We start from the raw sequence: 23,363 nt of genomic DNA on the forward strand, positions 1-23,363 counted from the left end.
AAATAGAAGATTCAAAATTAGCATCTATGCTCAGTTTAGCAATTCAATTTGAGACTGGTAAACCCATTTGGTTAAGTAGGAGAATTTTGAAAAAAATTAGAGTTAATGCTGTGAGAAAGAAACTTGCTGTACTGTGAATAGTGCATATATCCACTTATTTCTATGCTTCAACATTGAAATGGTTCTAACGTTTCATTTTCCACACAGGCTTGAAAGCAATATACTCTGGATTAACACCAACAATGATACGTGCATTTCCTGCCAATGGTGCATTATTTTTGGCCTATGAACTGAGTAGAAAAGCTATGATGGATTACATGAGTGACTGATGTGTATTCTAAGAATGATTGAAACCTTACTCCCAAGGATTTGATTATGCTGCAAAAAGTCAATTTAGGACTAGATGTAATGTAAAACTGGATATTTGATACTGTACATGGTAGGGTGCTTATTAGATCCAAAGATGTTGTGGATTTCTCAAAAGTAGCTTAAGTTAATTTAACTATCAAGCAATTGTAACTTAATTATTGCCAAAATTGTAATGTATTTTTAAATTCAAAAATGGTGTTCTAAGTTTCCAGGAAAATAAATCAACACCTATAACTTACGCAAATGCAATGTTTAAAGCTGCATCCTTTTTATTAAAAAGAAAGGCGGTCAGCTAAAGGCATTTGACAGTCCATTTCTGCTTGATCTGTGATATTGGGAAAATGGTGCTGACTTCTTTCTTTTAAAAAAGGGGAATAAAGGAGAGAGAGTAGATAATAAGCAAAGCATCTACGTCTAACAACCAGCCAAGTGACCGTTCCTCCTTGCCCTATTGTTAGGAGTGTGTCATTTAAAGCAGACTAAAACATGCTTCTAGGGCCTGGTGTGTATGTTATACTATTTTTACAAAGGTATTGCATTAGACTGGGGCTCTAATAGCATTAATATTTGTAGACCTAAGAGGATATTAGATACATATTGGTGTTTCCACTGCAAAGCTCTTGTGCAGTTATTACAAGCATGATGCTTTATATTTTAAAAAAAACTACTTCACCATTTCAAAAAAAGTGCACATACCTATTGTACTTGTCCTACTTCCCAAATGTTGCATCTATTTATATGTAGGAAAAGAGCAGGAACTGGATCCTTTTACCCTTCTGTAAACATTATCAAGTTATAGTATCACAAGTCAATTCTATTCATAGGAACATGTCAAACATTATTTGCTACTAGTAACAATGGCTAGGAGGAATCCCAAAAGTAGGAAGTCAGTATTTTACTATTTATTGAAGAAAGTTAAGATGTCTACACAAATGGATTCGGTGATAGATGCATTTGATAACTACTGACATTTAATAGTTAAACAAACATCACTAAATATGTAGTTCAAGTATGTGTGGTAATATTCAAGTTTCATATCAAAACATGAAGTGTGCACAAATTCAATTGGAAGAAGTGATCTAGGCTTAAGGTTTTGTAACATACAGAAAAGCCACTTCATTTTAAGCAGATATGAATAGTCGGATCACTTAAGTATCAATAGGATAATTACATTAATGCCTGTGCCGAACAAGTCTCTTTTGCTCCTGTCCCTCCCACAGTGCAGTGCTATTTGTGGTTGGAGCCTTTCATCTGAAGAACACAAGTATCTAAGTGTTTCAGTGGCACAATTCAATACTGCACAACTATGTTTCAATACGTTATCAGGCTACTGAAATATCACAAAGGACAAATCATTTCAACAAATCAGAATGTCACAGTAGGGAGTGCAGGGGGATGGCTTTTTATTAGCCCTGACATCACATTGCTGGTAGCTCATGTCTCTTCTGGGGAAAATAAAATGCCACTGAACAGTTTTTATGAAGTAAAAAATATCAAAACTAATCCAGTCCTGGGGTAACTGATAATCACCCTCCTTCCGATGAGGTAAATACAACACTGGCAATTCTTCAAGGAAAAAAAATGGGCTGGAAAGGGGTTGTGGTGAAGAAGAAGGTGGCCCTCAGCACCAGAATGATGACTATTTTCCAACAGTTTTTCCTTTAGTTACAAGTCTGAAGTACTTAACATGAATATCTTGCAGCAAGTAGAAGTTCCCACATATTTCCCCCCACTGAAGGCAGTACCAGACTCCCAATACAATATTTACATTATAAACTGCCTGGAATCATTCTGTACCCATTCTGTTCTTGAGGTGGCATTAGCTTAACTGGAATCAGGATCATCAAAATTCACCTCCACTGCAAATTTTTCGCTGTAGATTTTCCAGGTTTTGGGTTTGTGTGGGTTGTCAAGTTCATCTCTAGACAAGTAGAGCCTGGACAAATTTGAAAAGAAAAACCCATTTCAGAAAAAGAAAAAAATTACCAGTTTACTTTAGCTACTAAAACTCTGGAGACCATAAAAAGTGGAAACAGGAAATAGTTGTCTGATATAGATTTAGCTGCAATGTAAATCTAATTTTGATCAACTCAAAGTGCTCGCAATTTGATTTTTTTTTTGGATACAAGTTCAGACGTTTTAAGAATCTGGAAAATGATTCAGTGGTTGGCAATTCTGGAAAGGGTGATTTTAGAATCTCATTGGACAATCGGTAAAGATGTACTTAAAGTTGTAAAATAGGGACACCACAGACAACTTTTGCAACTTAAATTGTCCTTTACTTTTCTGAAAAGGGGTCAGCTGACACCTGTATTTTAATAATATAGTAATGTTCAATTCAAACCAATAGCAACTCACCTATCAGATTCAACACCACAGAACAGATTATTGCACACCTGTACTATGGTCATGTCACTTTTGCATCCAATGTTGTAGCTAAAGTTGCCCAACACGTCAAATTTGGGTTGGAATATTGTAGCAAAAGTGGCCCGAGGCTTGATTTCAGGTAATATGTAGTTCAAGATAGAGTAGATTATGAAGACAGACAGTCATATGACAATTGGGTGAAGATTCTGCAATCTTTCCTCTTTCAGTGTACCAAGTTGTCAACGTAGTTCAGTTTTTATTTCTCTTCCCACTTCACCTCACCCACAAACCCACTTGCAAGTTGGAGAAAACAAGGACCAATGGACAAAAGACTTTAAATAAAACCCCACTAGATTCTATAGCCTCCAAATAAAGTCTTCTCAAAACACCACTATCTTTTAGCTAGATAAGAGGATTGTTGAGTGCAAATGTCTTTCTGTCTAGCATAATCATGGATAAGAATTCTCAAAACATCAAGCCCGTTAAGAAATTTCAAGTGATTTAAATAGGATACATGACCAAGTATAAACCATTACATACTGGATCTAAATGAGGCAATAGTTAACGTGTTGGTCTTTTGCTTCCTTCAACAGATTCTTAAAACTAATTCAACTGTACCTATTATTTACAATGAAAGATGTGTTGAACCAGAAGTAGAATGGACAGTCATCATAACCTTTAGGAAGGCCCTGGATAGAAAAAAAATAAATTTTTAGAATTGTTTAAGCAATTATGATGCATTTATTTTTAATCATTGTAGAAGAGGAGAGAGAGAGAGAGAGAGAGAGAGAAAAAAAAACTTACCCCACTAGACTCAAATCTGACTTTAACATCACCGCTCACTTCAGGACCATTCTCCAAGCTAATTATAGCAGAGTTACTCCCAGCATCAAAGAATAGCTGTACAAATAAATTTTATAATGTAACTAGGGAAAGTAGTTACCAAATCCATCCATGACTTAAAAAATGAAATACAAAAATGGTGCTAAACATTGAAAACTGATAACAATTTGCAATAGTAGGCTTTCCTCATGTAAAATCTAGAGATTTAATTAATCTTCAGGTGGTGCAGAACAGCGCAGGTAGGCAGGCAGAAGTCAGAGGTGAATATGCATACATTGACACACATCATTGGAATGATAGGAATAAGTGGTGGCCTATAGCTGACAAGTGAACAAGAAACAATTGAATGTACAAAACGCAACAAAAATAAACAATGCAAGATGATCTTCTTTAAACTATTTTGCTGTGGTTTTGATGCATTTGAAACGAAAGCAGCCATTTTAGGGAAAACTGCAGAAATTCAAAACCAAAAAATCTCATCATACTGGATAAAAGTCAGGCCACCGTATGCGTAACAACCCCTTCAGAGGTAGCTCTTCTCATCTTATTTTTTCTTCTTCCATATGGTGCCTTACTTTCAGGAATGGCATCTTAAAATTATGCCCATTCATCCTATCATCTCAACAACCCCTTTCCTCCTGTTCCATAGGTTACAGACGTTATGAAATAAATCATTCTGCAGTCAGATTTTTTTTTGAAAAATTGTTTGCGGTTCTGTGGGCATTGATGGTTGGAGTAGGAGTTACTTTCTTCAACTGCTGCAGTCTATTGTGCTCTTAGAGTGTGTTTGTTACAACCTTCTCCTCCCTCTGCTGTGTAATTGTTAAGTTTTATGATCCTTACTTGTCTCCATTCCTCTGACAGACTGAAGTTTTAACATGAATCCCAAATCGGCACATTAAAAACTTGAATGAGGAGCTTCACTGGAAAGCTGAATACTTTTCTTCCCTTTAATGCAATGGGCACTACAAAAAATTTAGGACCTTTCCACCTAAATTTCAAATGCTTCTGAACTTGTAAATGAGCTCAGACTTTGAGATGTTCAAGCTGGAAGCCACGCCTGTCACTTCTGTTTATAGACCTAGGAAACGGGAGTAGTAGAACATTCTGCCCATCAAGCCTGCTCCATTAAATGGGATCATTGATCTGAGGATTTAAAATTGCACATTCCCATCTATCCCTAACCTTCCATTCCTTTGCTGAGCAATCTGTGGCCCTCTATCAAAAGATGTTTAAATGACTTGCTTCCACTATCTTCGGGCAGAATTCCAAAGTTAGTCTTTTTTTTTTAAAAATACCTCCAAGTTTGAACCACTGCCCTGTAGTTTTGGATTCACTCGAAAGAAGAAACATCCTTTCCATGTTCAACTTGTCAAAACCATTCAGGATCTTGAATATTTAAATCAAGTGACCCCTTATTCTTCCAAACTTTTTAAAATCACTGCCTGGACCCAGTATTTATTGCCCAACCGTTATTTCCCAGGGGCCAGTTAAGAGTCAACTACATAGCTATGTGGTTTGCAGTCATCAGACCAGGTAAGGACAACAGTTTCCTTCCTCAAAAGTAATTAGTGAACCTGATGGGTTTTATCAACAATCAGTAATTCCAGATTTTTATCAAATTCAAATTGCAGCATCAGCTATGGTGGGATTTGACCCTGGGTCCCCAGAACATTACAGCAATGAATACCATAGGCCATTGTCTCCCCCTAGAACTCCAGTGGAAACAAGGATAGTGCCCTGAGACCAACCATCTTCAGCTGACTCACTGGCCTGCCCTTGATAAAGCTAGCAGTGGGATGTTTACTTTGTTCCATTTTTGCAACTGCTCAGATACTGAGCTAGTCTGTGCTTGCATGCAAAGGGACAATCAGATTTGGACACATGTATGGCATTAGTGTTACTGCCTAAATGCCAAACTCCCCATTGAGATACAGGAACAGAAACAGGCTATTCAGGCCTATTGGGTCTGCATGACCATTCGATCACTGCCTTCTCCTTGTAACCCTTGATAGCCTTCCTAATCAAGAACACTTTGGTCTTAAATACATCAAGAACTTGACATCCACAGCCTTCTGCGGCAATGATTTTCCACAGATTCACTACCCTCTGGCTGCAGAAATTCCTCCTCTCAGTTATAAAGGATTACCCCTTCCCAGAGGCTGTGCCTCTGGTCCTAATCTCTCCTACTAGTGGAAACATCTTCACATCCACTCCATACAAGTTTTAATTGGAATCCCCCCCCTCATCCTTCTAAACTCCATTGGAATACATCCCAGGGTCCTCAACCGCTCGTGTCAGTCAGCCAGTCCTCCAACAGCAAGACAGTGGGGTCATTCTCAGCTCAGACATCTCAGAGCAGCCCTCAAGATTCTTTGCAGGGAATTTTCACAAGGTGAGACTCCAATAATAAATACCTTGTTTCAATCAGAAGTTTATTGGACTAGCCACAGCACTGGGGCAGAGCACACACACTGCCCCAAGTGGTTCAAAAAAGCTTTTAAAACTGAGCAATGTGTACTGGCCCTGATATACTTTGTGCCTCCGCAAGTGATTTTAATGATTTTGGGGGGGGGGGGGGGGGGGAAGAAGAGGAAGTAAATGATGATTTTTGGAATCATGACATGGGGAGAGGCTCAACAAGTCTTTTCCTGCCTGCTAAATGCCACTAACATTTGAAGTCATCAGTCCCTCGACTTCTCCAACCATGCAAAGAAAAAAAAAGCCCTGTCCCCAGAGTCCAAGCTGCACATCAGGTCTCACACCACCCCATCATGGATATCATGCCACAATTCCTTCTTTATTACTGGATATTAATCTTTAAATTCACAAGACCACTATGGAACATCCTCAATGCAATGACTGTGGCAACACAAAAAAGTCTACTCCCAATTTCTCAGGATCCAGGTGACACCATGTCAGTTTTAGAGATAATGGGAACTGCAGATGCTGGAGATTCCAAGATAATAAAATGTGAGGCTGGATGAACACAGCAGGCCAAGCAGCATCTCAGGAGCACAAAAGCTGACATTTCGGGCCTAGACCCTTCATCAGAGAGGGGGATGGGGGAAGGGAACTGGAATAAATAGGGAGAGAGGGGGAGGCGGACCGAAGATGGAGAGCAAAGAAGATAGGTGGAGAGGGTGTAGGTGGGGAGGTAGGGAGGGGATAGGTCAGTCCAGGGAAGACGGACAGGTCAAGGAGGTGGGATGAGGTTAGTAGGTAGCTGGGGGTGGGAGGAAGGGATGGGTGAGAGGAAGAACCGGTTAGGGAGGCAGAGACAGGTTGGACTGGTTTTGGGATGCAGTGGGTGGGGGGGAAGAGCTGGGCTGGTTGTGTGGTGCAGTGGGGGGAGGGGATGAACTGGGCTGGTTTAGGGATGCAGTGGGGGAAGGGGAGATTTTGAAACTGGTGAAGTCCACATTGATACCATATGGCTGCAGGGTTCCCAGGCGGAATATGAGTTGCTGTTCCTGCAACCTTCGGGTGGCATCATTGTGGCAGTGCAGGAGGCCCATGATGGACATGTCATCAAGAGAATGGGAGGGGGAGTGGAAATGGTTTGCGACTGGGAGGTGCAGTTGTTTGTTGCGAACTGAGCGGAGGTGTTCTGCAAAGCGGTCCCCAAGCCTCCGCTTGGTTTCCCCAATGTAGAGAAAGCCGCACCGGGTACAGTGGATGCAGTATACCACATTGGCAGATGTGCAGGTGAACCTCTGCTTAATGTGGAATGTCATCTTGGGGCCTGGGATGTATTCACCATGGACGTCCAGTCCCTGTACACCTGCATTCCGCATGGAGATGGCCTCAAGGCCCTCCGCTTCTTCCTGTCCCGCAGGCCCGACCAGGCCCCCTCCACCGACACTCTCATCCGCCTAGCGGAACTCGTCCTCACACTCAACAACTTCTCTTTTGACTCCTCCCACTTCCTACAGACTAAGGGGGTGGCCATGGGCACCCGCATGGGCCCCAGCTATGCCTGCCTCTTTGTAGGTTACGTGGAACAGTCCATCTTCCGCACCTACACAGGCCCCAAACCCCACCTCTTCCTCCGGTACATTGATGACTGTATCGGCGCCGCCTCTTGCTCCCCAGAGGAGCTCGAACAGTTCATCCACTTCACCAACACCTTCCACCCCAACCTTCAGTTCACCTGGGCCATCTCCAGCACATCCCTCACCTTCCTGGACCTCTCAGTCTCCATCTCAGGCAACCAGCTTGTAACTGATGTCCATTTCAAGCCCACCGACTCCCACAGCTACCTAGAATACACCTCCTCCCACCCACCCTCCTGCAAAAACTCCATCCCCTATTCCCAATTCCTCCGCCTCCGCCGCATCTGCTCCCACGATAAGACATTCCACTCCCGCACATCCCAGATGTCCAAGTTCTTTAAGGACCGCAACTTCCCCCCCACGGTGATTGAGAACGCCCTTGACCGCGTCTCCCGCATTTCCCGCGACACATCCCTCACACCCCGCCCCCGCCACAACCGCCCCAAGAGGATCCCCCTCGTTCTCACACACCACCCTACCAACCTCCGGATACAACGCATTATCCTCCGACACTTCCGCCATTTACAATCCGACCCCACCACCCAAGACATTTTTCCATCCCCACCCCTGTCTGCTTTCCGGAGAGACCACTCTCTCCGTGACTCCCTTGTTCGCTCCACACTGCCCTCCAACCCCACCACACCCGGCACCTTCCCCTGCAACCGCAGGAAATGCTACACTTGTCCCCACACCTCCTCCCTCACCCCCATCCCAGGCCCCAAGATGACATTCCACATTAAGCAGAGGTTCACCTGCACATCTGCCAATGTGGTATACTGCATCCACTGTACCCGGTGCGGCTTTCTCTACATTGGGGAAACCAAGCGGAGGCTTGGGGACCGCTTTGCAGAACACCTCCGCTCAGTTCGCAACAAACAACTGCACCTCCCAGTCGCAAACCATTTCCACTCCCCCTCCCATTCTCTTGATGACATGTCCATCATGGGCCTCCTGCACTGCCACAATGATGCCACCCGAAGGTTGCAGGAACAGCAACTCATATTCCGCCTGGGAACCCTGCAGCCATATGGTATCAATGTGGACTTCACCAGTTTCAAAATCTCCCCTTCCCCCACTGCATCCCTAAACCAGCCCAGTTCATCCCCTCCCCCCACTGCACCACACAACCAGCCCAGCTCTTCCCCCCCACCCACTGCATCCCAAAACCAGTCCAACCTGTCTCTGCCTCCCTAACCGGTTCTTCCTCTCACCCATCCCTTCCTCCCACCCCCAGCCGCACCCCCAGCTACCTACTAACCTCATCCCACCTCCTTGACCTGTCCGTCTTCCCTGGACTGACCTGTCCCCTCCCTACCTCCCTATCTTCTTTGCTCTCCATCTTCGGTCCGCCTCCCCCTCTCTCCCTATTTATTCCAGTTCCCTCCCCCCATCCCCCTCTCTGATGAAGGGTCTAGGCCCGAAACGTCAGCTTTTGTGCTCCTGAGATGCTGCTTGGCCTGCTGTGTTCATCCAGCCTCACATTTTATTACCATGTCAGTTTTGCCTCTTTTTGAGTGTTGTTCTGGCCAGATTGTGGATTTGCCAGCTGAAGCTAGCACCATGTTGAACACACTCATGGGAAGACCATCACACAACAGTTAATTTTCCACATTTAAATTGGTTGACATCCTTAGTATATTAGATCAAAGTTGTGATTAAAATCAAGAGCAAAAATACAAGCCAAACATTTATGAATTGAGAGATAGTAAGAACTGCCGATGCTGGAGTCTGAGGTAACAGTATGGAGCTGGAGGAACACAGCAGGCCAGGCAGCAGAGGAGCAGGAAAGCTGACGTTTCAGATCGGGACCTCTTTTCTGAAGATGACATTATGAATTGATATTTTCATAGGGTATGGGTAGTTCTGCCCAGGCCAGAAATTTAGTGCACATCTCTAACTGCCCATGAGGTGGTGCTGGCGAGCTGCATTCCCAAACAACTGCAACCTTTGGGGTGGAGGTACACCTAGAGGGCTATTCAGAGTAGGGGGGCAGTTCTTGTATTTTGGCCCAGCAAACAGTGACAAATTTCCAATCAGGACAGTCTGAGGCTTGGTGGGGAACTTCCAGGCAGCGGTTTAACTACGCATTTGTTGCATTTCATCTGGCTGGTAGAGACTGCGGCTGGTGGATGCAGTGTACTTTTATAATGGTACACAATGCTCCACAGTGGCAGCAGTATGAATTTTTAAAACGGTGAATAGGTGGCAAACAGACTGCTGTGTCCTGGACAGTGTTCAGTTAGAGTATTGTTGTAGCAGCACTCGAGACAACTGGAGAGTATCCCATCACACGCCTGACTGGTGTCTTATGTCGGTGGGTGACACGGTTCGAGTCAGAAGTTTAGTTACCAGCCTCAGAAATCCTAGCATCTTACAGCACAGTAAATTGTATGGCTGGTCAAGTTCAGCATCTGATGATCACCAAGGTGATTGGAGAATTCGAAGAATTCAACAACTGTAACGCAATTTCCTGTCACAGATTCCCTATAGTACAGAAAGATGTTAGTCAACCCATTGAGTCTGCACCAATCTCCAAAAGAGCATCTCATTCAGACCCAGCCCCTCCCATACACTAAATAGCCTTAAATGTTGCCCAGTCTAGCTGCATACAAACATTGGCTCCAAATCAATTTCTCAGAGGATGGTAGAAAGAACAGGAAATGACATCAATACAGGAAATGACATCACCAACCCAAGGAAACCTAAACAGATAAATAGAAAGCGGGACATAACACCAGCACTTCGCCGGAGGCTCACTGATGTTACCTAGAATGGTGACGAAACGTCTGAAAACTAACCTTCCAGCTCAGCGAGCAAACTCACATCCAGCATACAAACATTGACTGCTTCAGTACCTAAACAGTTATGAATCAAACAAATTATGACACATTGAAATATCCCCAGTCTTGTATACGATAGAGGCAAGTAATTATTGAAACATTGATGGTTAAGAAACTACCCTGGGAGGTACTCATTTTTAAGACGCACTGGGGCTGAGATGATTGACCTCAAAACAACTCTGTCCATCTTCCTCGGAGGTAAATATGACTCCAACTAGCCGGCAGCCTGCGCCGATTCCCATCAACACTTGTGGGCTCCTTGATATCACAATCAAACATTTAAGTCAAGGGCAGGCACTCTCACTTCCAAGCCCAACTCTGGCCCCCATTTGGACCAACGCACACATGCACCTTAAACTCCTCACCTACACAGAATTAATGGGCTATTTGGAACAAGATGGATCCCAAATACTTTCCTGGGTTTTGATTATTATTGTAGGTTTTACCTTGCAGTTTTCCTGTGTTGCACAAACACACTGAAATACGAGCACTTTCTTCACAATAATTTCAACTTTCAGGTCACTCCCATTGTTACGACCAACTCCTGTGTGGAATAATGTGAGCAGATCTTTTTTAGTTCTTAAAAATCTATATGCAAAATATCAATTGTTTCAGGTTTGAAACAGTCAAGAGACATGTAATATATTTGCAAATTTTCATGACCGATTTTTAAAAATGCAGGGTGGATTGGTGAAGGATAAAACCTGAAACAACGAAACTGGAGTCCAGATTGGCCCCAGGATATGCTGTATTCTGCATTGGACTATTGCATTCAGATACAGAAAATTCAAAACCTGTATATTAAGCATAACCACCTAAAGGTTAAAGTAACTGACTCAAATCATGTGGATTGATAGTCATCATAAAATGAACAAAACATTAAACAGCCATTCAGCCACCAGCACAATCTATTAGAATAGAGGAAGTATTGAGGGAATGACCTTGCAGTTATCCTAACAAGTCTTGCATCACTGCTAAATCCTTCCACTCTAAATCAGCTTCTGACATTGGATATCTTCCCACACTTCCACTTCTCAACTGCAAGTATTTTAGAGCACCGCTGGAGAACGTGTTACAATACTGGATACCACCATGGTCTCCATCTAGTGACAGCACAGCCCAACAGTACTCTGGGACTATGGAGGCTTTACCTTTACACTACTGGATACATTGCCCTTCAGAGAGATCTGACAAGTGGCACGAGAGAGAAAAGATTTCAGGACACTATTTTGATGATTAGTAGTAGGGAAATTCACCTGTATCAGGGCCAATATTTACCCCCTAACCATCATTTTAATTAAAAAAGTCATCACCACTATGTTGTTTTACAGAAGAGTGGTCTGTGTGTTGTTGTGTGCTTCTAACATGGAGTGTGACTACATCCACAAAAATATTGAATGATTATCAAACACTTCAGGATGTCCAAAATGTATTATGTAACACTATTTAAATGCATGGCTTAAAATCTTTTGAATTTCAAATGTTAATTTTACATGCTTCAGAAGAGGTGGCTCCCAGCCACAAATGTAATTTACATCATTACAGGATCTCTTGCCTTTTACCCAGAATTGCACAGCTAGACCAACCAGATGGAAGATTATTAAAATGAAAAATGTTTTGATAACCAGTCAGTACTTCAAAATGGATTACTCTGAAATTTAGTCACACATTACAGAGACAACTGCAGCTAATTTGTACCCTGCCATAAACACCAGAGGTGGTAGATGGTAAATTAATCAAACAAGCCTGTCAGTTTGAGAGATTCGTTGAGCAAAGCGTATTTGAAGTCTTTTTTCTTGTAGCACACTCTTTACTGAGAAGAAAACTTTACATTTATTCAAATGGAAAAACAAAACAAAAACTCATTCCCTCAGTGTGAGAGATTGAAGGAACAGCACAGGCTGGTGTTTAAATCGTGAGCCCTGGCTTGAATTGTCAACCTATTACCTCAAGACTATTCCCACATAGTTAAACACTCAACTGAGATAATATTTACCAGATTAAAAAAAGGAAACGATGAAATGCATTCGAACCAATAGAGAAGCTAAGTCAGGGAATGGAAAAAAATTCCCCCGCATAAAAAGTGTACACAGAGTGGAAAGATTTTTTAAAAATTTTAAAATGTTGGATACGATGCATGCACTTAAAATCAGAAGTCATAATTTGCTTTGTACCTATGTTTATTTTGGGGCCTTGTGCCATCTTGTAAAATATCCCTAAGTACTTCACATATAACAATGAGAATACATGCCATTGTGTAGGTGAATGTGGCACACAAGATTCTGCCAAATACTGCTTCACTAAGTTCATACTAAGAGTTGCACATTCTCTAACAGTGTTAGTTTTCCATCTCATCTAACAGGCAACATCTCAAACAAGGAAGTACTCCATATGTAGCTGGCATGAACAGTTTGGACTTGTGCTTAAGATCAAAGCATTCCTGTTTTCAGCGTTATAATATAGATCCTAATTGAGAATTGTCAGTAAGACAGAACTAAAATAGCCTGCAACCACTTGATTGGGAATGCAAAAAGTCAAATTTAAGATTTGATTGCAGAAGCTGTTGTTGAAACATTTAAATTAGTTTCAACAATGATTTTTTTAAAGTCACACTAATCTCTTACATTCTCTCAAACTAAATTTTTGCATTATTTGTATCTTTTCTATTATGGCATTCAGATTAGGCAGGTCAACCATCTCAGTTGGAAACACTTTTGCCTCAAAAATTGTGGGTTCACTTGTGACACTGAGAAAGAGGTCATTCAGCCTACTGAGTTACATGCAAGCAAAATAAATAAGTGTAGCCCAGGTTTATTTTCTAGTACAACTGAGCACTGATGGAATTACCATTTTTCAGACAGTGTGTCTCAAGTGAACATAAAAACTCTCCAGCACGATTCAGGAGCAGGGACTCTGGCCGATATTTACCTACACAATACCACCCAAATAGATTATCTGCTCATCTGCTACGTTGTACACAATTTGTGCTCAGATAAGAGGATTTCAGTAAAGTTTCATAACTTGTACATAATTCAATTAACAGAATTCAGTTACATATAAGAGAATAGATATGGATACCTGATACTTGCACCAAAGCTTTAAATCATAGATAATGATTAATAGCAAAAGTGCTTAAGAATCTTGATTGGTTAATGCCTTCGAGATAGGGATTCTCAAACCAAATAGAAAATGTCTGCCAAAAAGAAAGTATTGTATTTAAAGTAGCTCACCGTGAATGGAATAGATTCTAATGCTTTTCATTTTTAGCTTCTTCTGAGGAGGAGTTTGGCGTTTGTACTCATTTTTCATGACTTCATAATATCCAACATATCTGCTCTAGAAGTCAAAGAAAAAATGTTTAACACTACACTTCAGGACAGTCTTTACAAGCAACCGTGCAATTCTATAAAACTTCCAAGTAATCTTGTTAAAAATCCACAGAAAAATCATGCTGTGTGCCATATTATGCTACCATTTTTCATAGAGATTGTTCAGTAATAAAACTGCTGCACAATTACAGTAGTCAGAAATTTCAGTAACTTAGCCTGGCTGTATCCAAACCTGATGAGGAGCACCCTCAATATGTTGTTTCAATCTTCAAACCGCCAGGGAAAATGCAGTTAAACTATGATACACATGTTGACTTGATATGAAAGTAATCATGAGCAAGGGGTGGTTGGTATATAACAGATGAACCATATGTAAGATTCCAGACATTTAGCAAATAGTAATAGCCATTGTCCAAAGCGGGGTGTGTCATTGTAAATAACAAGATTGTTGTTATCTTATCATTACCTGGGAAGGAGTTTCCACTCCTTGAAATTTTGAACTGACACTTGTGTCAGTTCTCCTTTCTCCAAAATAGTCTAAGCTTTCCTATCAAAGAGAAAAAAGATTACAATTACAGTTCAAACATATCACATCTTGTATTATCCATATTAGGACATCTATACAAGTAGACTAAATATTGACGTACAAAAGGTGTCTTAAAACAAAAAGCAAAATGAGCTTACTTTTGCATTCTCAAATTGATCACTGTCAATCAGCCAGGTACAGACCATTGTTCCAGTTCTGCCTAAAAAAACAAGCAAATTCAAAAGCTAACACATCCAATAGAAACGTCATGTCGATGAAAAATAAAGAGACACCCTTAAAAACTTTAATCCCACTATTGATTTAAAAAGCAGTTTTTCCACATCAAGACATTCCTATGATTGTGATCAAGGACTCCAGTTAGCACAACCAAGAAAACTTCAATAGACCTGCACTTAATCTAAGAGTGTGCGAACAGATCAACTCAATTTAAATGCAATCTATAAAAAGGATTCCATTATCATGATTTAATTGACTGCCCTTTCTTCCTTACCATTAAATTGTAAACATGTAACCAAAATGAGACTTTTTTAAAAAAAGTAATGGCGTCCCCAAATCTCTTACAATGATGAAATGATTAATGTTCTATGCTTACACATGGAAGTCAATGCACGATTATAGTCTCGTGCTAAACAATCACAAAGACAACGATTGCAAGAAAGCTCCAACAAGCATTTTATACATTAATTTGACATATTTTGAGATTTTCAGGGACTAATTATGAGCAATTTTGCAATCCGAGAGGGAGTGGTGTTCTCACAGCAAGGTCAGAATGCGGGTGGGACATGGACAAGGCAAATCCATTTCTTCAATGTAGAGTAAAAGCACAGTTCTTTGTTAGAATTAGAATTAAAAATCTTACTTCACATCAGATGGCTGCTATATTTAGATCTCTTACCTGGGAGTATTCTAATCTGAAAGTTAGCACTGATACAAAACCCCTCTGTTCTTTTAAGGTTGTATTCTCATGTACTTGTTTTAGACCTTGTACAAAAAAGGTCAATTTGGTACCTGTCCTGTAACTGTATATTCCTATGGAGTTATTTATTCAAGATCTATCGTTCAGAACAATGAGGGTGAAATCTTAAACCCATAAAATTTGAACAGGGCTGGACAGGATAATTGAAGAATGTTCCTGATGACTGGGGAGTCCAGAACAAGGGAGTCAGTTTAAGGGTAAGGGTAAGGATCAGGCATTTAGGACCAAAGGTGAGAAAATTCTTCACCTGGAGAAAGACAGTAGCGAGTCTGTGGAATGGTCTACCACAAAGTCGTTGAGATCAAAATATGGAATCGTTTTTAAGGAGGAATTAGATATAGTTTTGGGGCTAAAGGGTTCTAAGGTTATGTGGAGAAAGCAGGAACAGGATACAGAGTTAAATGATTAGCTACAATTTCATTGAATGGGTGAGCAGAAGGATGGATGTCTGCTCTTGATCCTAGTTTCTAGGTTAACCCTTAAATTACACAAACATTCCCCAACCTAACAAACTTTGTCCCCACTTTGCCCATCTTTGTCACTCTGTTGCATCTTTTTAGGACTTTGAGCTTTTAATTTTCCCAATCGCCAATACAGCATTAATAAACCTTCTCAAATTTGGTTTCAGACCATTTGTTTTGGGGGAAATAAAAACTTTAATTCGAGGTGTGACCATTTTATGGCAAAATTCTTTGAAGTCTCAAAACACTCTAGCTCTCCAAAAAGAAAAATCACAATTGATTATAGAAGATAAAAAAATATGGAAGTATGAGCCAAAAATTACTTCTGCAGTGAAACCGAGCACTAAAAATTGTGTCGAAGCATCACAATCAGAGCAACACGTTTAGATCAAAATGACTCCATCACAAGTTGTCTTAAATTTATAAAATGTTGCAATTTGCAACATAATATTCCTCAAATTTAAATCTAAATTCTGATCCTTTTGGATGCCAAACAAGCAAAAACCTATTGAACAGCAAGTTGATGATGTTGGATGTCAGAATAGAAAGTGGACTTTGGACATTTTTCTTCAGTATTTCACAAACCAAAGCATCAAAAGACCCAAAAAAAACTTTGAAGCCCAACGTAAATCTGAGAAGACAAATACCCCCTGCTTGTCACTAGTTCATGTTTTCTCCCCCCACCCCAAATATTCTAATTACAACACACCAGCCCACCATTTCGCAACAGATTCTTCTATTGAGCGCTTAATTCTAGCAGTGACCCTTCAACAGTCTAAAAAACAAATCAGTCTAAGAATTTAATATCCATTGAAGGTCACTGAACTTCTGTGAACTAGAATTTCAGTTGCACAGCATTTAACAGAGCATTGATAAATCATTAATGCATGTCCCTCTACATGCTGTTTAAATATGTGCTAATACTATTACATGGTGTTGGGCTCTGCTTTTTGGAAATATGCACTAATCTAGTTAAAGTACTTTGGATACTCAGAAGCCAATCATTCAAGTACTTGCCATTTCCATAATGTGTACTAAGTGAGAAGACACACAATTGTTAAAAAAAAAATCACTGAAATCCCTCAGTTTCGCACTACTCACCTCCCGTAACATGAGTGCAACTGTACAGACACTTTTAGGCCACACACTTTTCCAAGATAAGTGATCCCATCTGTTCTGCTGCAGGCTGCCCAGGTTTTGTGGGCTAGTAAAGGGAGAAATTGTCCAAGAAATATTCCTCTAAATGGTTACGAAATTCCACATCAAGTGATTCACTCCTGTTCTGCACTTTCTAAATCAAGTAGGCTATTAATAGTCTTGATTTTCAACTGACCAATCAGGGTTATTTTCCCCCAAATGACCTCCTACATTTAACATCCATAAACATGGCAGTTTTGGAAGAGACAGAATAGTAATGGACCAAGGGTTACACAGAGTGGGCAGAAAAGTAGATTAATACTAATGAGACCAGAAATGGTCATAGTAGTTGGTGGAGCAGGCTTGAGGTGCTGAATTGCCTACTCCTAGTTCTTATATTATCCAGTAGTGTGGATCACTGATGCTCAAGATCAAATGGAACAAGGGGAGGTGTTGGGTCAATTAAAAAGGTGAGAACTTCACCGGATTCATAAAATAATTAAGAGGCTTATTTGGCAGTAGTAGTGTCACAACCTCTAGAGCAGGAGACCCAGAACTAGGTCATACCAGTAGAGGTATTTAATAGCATCTCTGAACAGGTTGATTAGGCTCATTAGGGAGTGAGCCATGCACTGGAGTTTCCAAAGGAGATGTAAACTGCTAAATATATGCCTGGATTTTTTTCTAACCAACTTTTAATTTCTGGTATTTAAACTTCCAGTAGAGACGAGAATCACCACTAAAAATTTAGTTCACAATTTGCCCATCCTCTTATGGTTTCTTATCATCTATATCCATTTACCAAACCAGTAATCTGGATGGCTCCCCTTCCTCCACCTCCAAAATCTGGTCTGACACTCTACATATTTAGTAGTATTTACTTCATGCATGCTTCTTTCAAACCAAGAAAATTCCATCCTCCTACACACCAAAACTATATTCTTAGTTTTACTCATTACCAGCTGCCCACTCCTCAGCCTCAAGGCTATCATAAAGAGAGACTGGGCTCACATTTAAATATGCCTTTCAAACCTTGGTCATCCATGAGAAAAAGAGAGTGTGTCAGTTTTCATAGTACAAAAATACCCTTTGGTTGACTAATGACCGGCAAGGACACAAACATCTGATGGTTCCAATCTCATTTACAGCATTTTGCTTGTAGCCCTGTATGCTGGGGCATTTCAAATGCTCGTCTAAAATTCTTAAAAATGTCTTGAGGGTCCCTGCCTTTACCACCCTTTCAGGCAGTGATTTCTAGATAATCTTCACCCTGAGGGTGCTGGGTATGTCTTCCCTCAAATCCCCTCTAAACCTCCAGCTTCTCAACATAAAACAGACATCTGGTTATTGACCCCTCTTAGAAAGAGGGCATGTTTCACCCTATGTCCCATATAACTTTGTACACTTTGATCAGACCCCCCCCCCCCCCCCGCCCCCGCCCCCGCCCTCAGCCTGGGGTTGCTTTCCTACCTAGTGTTTCTTCATAGCTGATTCTCTCCAGCCAAGGCACATCCTGGGTGAACTGCTTCTGCAATCACATCCTTCCTATTGTGGGGCAACTAGAACTACACACTACATTCCAGCGGTGTCCCACCTAATATTATACCGAAATCCATCATAATCTCCTTGCTCTTTTATTCAAATGCCTTGACAAGAGTATCCACATGCTTTCTCAACCACATTATCTAACTGACCCGCTGCCTCTAAGTGGGAATGGACCTACACACCAACATCTCTCATCTTCTGTACTTCCTCAGGTCCTACCATTCAATTTGTAATCCCTTGTTTTTAAAGCAAGGCAGCGATGGCCTAGCGGTATTAACACTGGGTTGTTAATCCTGAGATGCAGATACTGTTCTGGTGATTTGGGTTCAAACCCCACCACAGCAGATGGTGGAAATTGAATTCAATATAATGTCTGAAATTAAGAATCTTACAATGACCATGAATCCATGGTCCTGAAAAACCCACCTGATTCATTAATGTCTTTAGAGAAGAAAACTGCCATCCTTATCTGGTCTGGCCGACATTTAGCTCAGACCCACAGCAACGTGGTTGACTTTGAACTGCCTTCTGGGCAATTACAGATGGGCAATAAATGCTGCTTGGCCAGCAATGTCCTCATCCCATCAATGAATAAAGGAAAAAAAGTTCTCCCAAAATACATCACCTCACTTTTCAGGATGAGGCTCCATTGCCCACAGCTCAGTCCATCTATATGCAAGGCCTAGGCTTTCCTCTTCGCTGTTTACCACACCAACTTGCAATTCACCCATGAAGTTGCTGATAATACGTGCTCTAAATTGGATCTAGATCATTAATATACAAAACAGCAGTGGACCCTGCACCAAAACTCATGGAATGCCAAACACAGGCTTCCAGTTACAAAAACATCCTTCAAATCATCTCCCTCTGCTTCCTGCCACTAAGCCAATTTTGAATCCAGTTAGCTAAACTGCCCTGGATTTCACAGACACTTGGGTTAATATGCTGTTAAATGTCTTACAGCAATTGTACTAACCTTCAGCAATACATTTGGTCAGTTGTCTCCTAAAACAACTCAAATCCAATTTGATGCAGACTATTTTTGATTATTCCTTGCTTCTTCAAGTGGAGATTAATTTTATTTTGCAAAAGTTTCTCTACTCCTAATGTTAGACTCACCGGCCTGTAGTTTCTGGATTTATCCTTGACTCCCTTCTTGTATAATGTTGCCACAATATATTTTAAAAATTCTCTCTGGTCTCAGCTAATGATTAGTAAACATTAAATGTCAGCCTTGTCAGTCTGCAAAAGGCTGTAAACAAATTGCTAATCTTGCCTCTGTAATGGCCAGGATCACCTCAGTTTGCAAAATAATTTAAGGAATTATGCATAGGATGCAGAGTTCCAATCCATGCTGCACTTTTATACTGGCAACTACTGACAAGTGAAGTGGGTTCCTAAAACGACTGCCTATTTTCTGAACACAAATCTAGTAGGTTATCATAAAGAAAGTTTGGATGCTGGATAAATTGAAAACTTTTTTATTAGAATTTGCTAAGATCACATTTGGTAAAAAGGTACCAAATCACAGATAAAGGAAAGGGCTAGAATGCAAATCACCTGTGATTTAAATTGAACAACAGAACAGACTCAAAAGGGCTGAATGGCCTTAGATGTATCCAGGCTGAAGCAAATGTAAAGCAAACAACTGGAACAAGGTCTTCAGTGCGATTATAAAAAAAAGTGTCCTATGTTTCCTCCCCTACCCAGATACAAAACAGAACATCCTGCAGAATCCATAGTTTTTATAAAAAGTCTCTTACCTTTGCCACCTTTACAATGAATTGCAATAACATTCTTCTCATCAGCTGCCATCCAGTCCCGTACATTAGCTGTAAATTTCAGCATGTCCCTGATGTAAAACATGACAGTTTTGAAACATCATACCAGAAACCAAATTTTATTTATTACACACTGAAAAAGGGCAATTGAACCAAAAAAAAATTTTTTAAAAAGTGTTCACCTTTAACAGGTGAATAGAAAATAAAAACTAACTTACTCCAGTGCAGGCACATTGTGGTCATCAATGAACACTCTTTCCACTCTGTAATGAAAGAATCTGGGATTGTAGCCCTTTTCACCTACCACAGAAACATCCGTGTTAGAAACAGATATTGAAATTCATTAAATTAAGTGGTGTCTGCCTACTGCTATAGGTGGACAACTTTCTATTGTTCATTCGACAAATGTCAATTGTTAGGCTAATAATTATGGCCCATCCACAAATGCCCAGACAGTTAAGAGCCAACCATGTTTTTGTGAAAGTGAAGTCACATGTAGGCAGACAAGGCCAAGACTGAAGATTTCCTTCATTAAAAACAAGAAAAAAAAAAGAAATAAAGGACATTAATAAACCTGACTGGCAAAAGGAAAATGGGACTGACTGATGCTCTACAGTAAGCCAGCATGGATTTCTGTGCTAACAAAAAGTGTGAAGCTGGATGAACACAGCAGGCCAAGCAGCATCTTAGGAGCACAAAAGCTGATGTTTCGGGCCTACACCCTTCAGAGAGCTCGCTGTGAAGGGTCTAGGCCCAAAACGTCAGCTTTTGTGCTAAGATGCTGCTTGGCCTGCTGTGTTCATCCAGCTTCACACTTCGTTATCTCTGATTCTCCAGCATCTGCAGTTCCCATTATCTTGGATTTCTGTGCTATTAAGTTAGACTCATTCTGAGGTTTCTAAGAGCTTAAAAACAAAACAGGCAGACTACTGTAATCACTCAGTGATCTGTCGCATGAGTCAAGAAAACATTTGAAATACTGGGAATTAAAGACTTGGATTATACAAAAGGTAACTGTAAACACAACACAAGTTTGCAATATGTATATAACCAAAGGTTAACAAATTATAATTCATATACCACATCAGGCAAGCTGAAGAACTCAATTCAATGAATTGACCAATGATTTATAGTTTTCAGTCATGCAGTGGAGTTGCAACAAAACCTGCAATAGGATTGGTCATTTTAAAGATGCATCTTCACATCAAACTTGGAGCTTCAAAAATAGGCTTCAGTGTCCTCTTCAGAGATTGCAATTAGGATAATTTGAATTCTGTTACAGCTACATTACTTGTAACAATCAGCTGATTAAAATTAATAGCTCCTTGAAAAGAGGACAAGTACAGCAGTTACATTTCCAAAGGCGACTGGGGCAGGATGGTGACATAGTAGTGATGTCCTGATAGTAACATCTAGATACTCAAACTAATGCTCTTGCAACGATTTAAATCTCTTCTCACCTATTTGGTAGAATTTAAATTTAAAACTAGTCTCAGCAATGGTGACCACAAAATTATAATTGATGGTAACAAAAACCCACTAAAAAATGTCCTTTAGGAACTTTCTGCTATTCTTACCCTATATGTGACTCCAGACACACAGGGGAGAGAGTGTGGATGACTCTTTACCGACCTTTGAAATAGCAAAGCCAGCAACTCCGTTCACGGGCAATTATGGACAGCCACAAATGCTGGCTTTGCTGGGGACACCCACATCTCCAGAAAGAAATTATGAAAAGCTCTGACTAGAAAAAAGTGGACAAAGTACTAAACGTAACGGTAGATCCATATTATAAAGAGAAGACACAAAGAGCTTTCAATTTACAGGACATTGAACCAGGGATGACTAATTCTGGCAATTAATTTGAACAACTTCAGATGTTGAATTGATGGACCTCCTATAGAATCTTCATTTTCATTCAAGTCTAGTCAAGAGTTTATAATTGTAGCTTTTGTCAAGTCTAGTCAAGAGATTTAGTCTACAAAATACCTGTTAGATATCAAACTACCAGACAATATTTGGAAAGGTTTGAATCTTTGTGGAGTGATTTAGTCTTTGTTTCCACCAGGATGTATAATTGCATCATACTGCAGTCTTTTGTATCCGAATGTGGAGATATGGTTAGATTCCCTACAGTGTGGAAACAAGCTCTTCAGCCCAACAAGTCCACACCACCCCTTGAAGCATCCCACCAGACCCATTCCCCATAACCCGCACACCCCTGAACACTATGGGCAATTTAACATGGCCGATCCACCTAACCTGCACAGCTTTGGATTGTGGGAGGAAATCAGAGCACCCGGAGGAAACCCACGCAGACACGGGGAGAATATGCGAACTCCACGGGGAGAATATGCAAACTCCACACAGACAGTCGCCCGAGGCTGGAATTGAACCCGGGTCCCTGGCGCTGTGAGGCTGCAGTGCTAACCACTGAGCCACCGTGCCACCCTAAATGGTTATCAACAGTCAGTCTGGACTGAAAGATCTACTAGCATGGTATGTTGTGTTTTCCAAAAGAATGCAGGGCTACTAGCAGGAAGCACACACAAAGACTAGCACAAAGTACTTTATAAAAATCCTATGCTACACTACTGCAATTTCGCAGAATCTACAACTGTATACTCGAGGGGTAGAACTCCATTTAAAATGCAATTTGGCTCCAGAATGCAACAAAATGGACAAGAACACTACAAAATGTAAGAAAAAAAAGAGCTTAAGGAGACAGACAAAAGGAGCAGGAGAATACTGGAAAATAAAATTTAATGAAAAAAAAGGACTACTTCAATATTCCACCATAGTAAAAAAAGTATCTAGGATTGTATTAGTGTGGTGTAATTGTGTTTACTATGTTTTCTTATTTGTGATCAAACCCCAAGGCTGATTATACTTAAAACATTTCATTTTGAAAACATTAAAAGCAGTTCCAAATTAACCCTCAACTTGATGCACATCTCAGCAGACACGTGATCTCACTGTTCCACTTGTTTTGTTTAAAAACCAAATCAAAAAGATTTGGGTAAAGCTACATTTATAAATCGGTCCAATGAGAGCATAGTCCCCAACCACTGCTTTACTTGCGCTAATGTTGATCTCCAATGTTAATAGAGGAA

General features: G+C 40.6%; 2 protein-coding genes across 10 annotated transcripts in view; one reads left to right on the forward strand and one right to left on the reverse strand.

Moving 5' to 3' along the window:
• LOC125453199 (mitochondrial ornithine transporter 1-like) overlaps positions 1-613 on the forward strand; it is a 60,326-nt gene extending 59,713 nt beyond the window's left edge. For all 5 annotated transcript variants that reach the window (XM_048532446.1, XM_048532445.2, XM_048532447.2 and 2 more), the window contains one exon: positions 208-613. In XM_048532446.1, coding sequence (XP_048388403.1) covers positions 208-329 — 122 coding nt within the window. In that variant the 3' untranslated portion in view covers positions 330-613. The remainder of the gene's footprint in view (positions 1-207) is intronic.
• A 689-nt stretch (positions 614-1,302) lies between these two features.
• tpte (transmembrane phosphatase with tensin homology) overlaps positions 1,303-23,363 on the reverse strand; it is a 66,067-nt gene continuing 44,006 nt past the window's right edge. For 4 of the 5 annotated variants that reach the window (XM_059646934.1, XM_059646937.1, XM_059646933.1 and 1 more), the window contains 9 exons: positions 20,469-20,550; positions 20,233-20,321; positions 14,488-14,549; positions 14,270-14,350; positions 13,705-13,810; positions 10,921-11,018; positions 3,541-3,636; positions 3,355-3,425; positions 1,303-2,305 (listed from right to left, as the gene is read on the reverse strand). In XM_059646934.1, the coding sequence (XP_059502917.1) occupies positions 2,194-2,305; positions 3,355-3,425; positions 3,541-3,636; positions 10,921-11,018; positions 13,705-13,810; positions 14,270-14,350; positions 14,488-14,549; positions 20,233-20,321; positions 20,469-20,550 (797 nt within the window). In that variant the 3' untranslated portion in view covers positions 1,303-2,193. The remainder of the gene's footprint in view (positions 2,306-3,354; positions 3,426-3,540; positions 3,637-10,920; positions 11,019-13,704; positions 13,811-14,269; positions 14,351-14,487; positions 14,550-20,232; positions 20,322-20,468; positions 20,551-23,363) is intronic. The other variant, XM_059646936.1, reaches the window with a different exon arrangement.

This window comes from Stegostoma tigrinum, chromosome 6, assembly GCF_030684315.1.
Source record: "Stegostoma tigrinum isolate sSteTig4 chromosome 6, sSteTig4.hap1, whole genome shotgun sequence".
In the NCBI taxonomy this organism is placed as follows: Eukaryota; Metazoa; Chordata; class Chondrichthyes; order Orectolobiformes; family Stegostomatidae; genus Stegostoma; species Stegostoma tigrinum.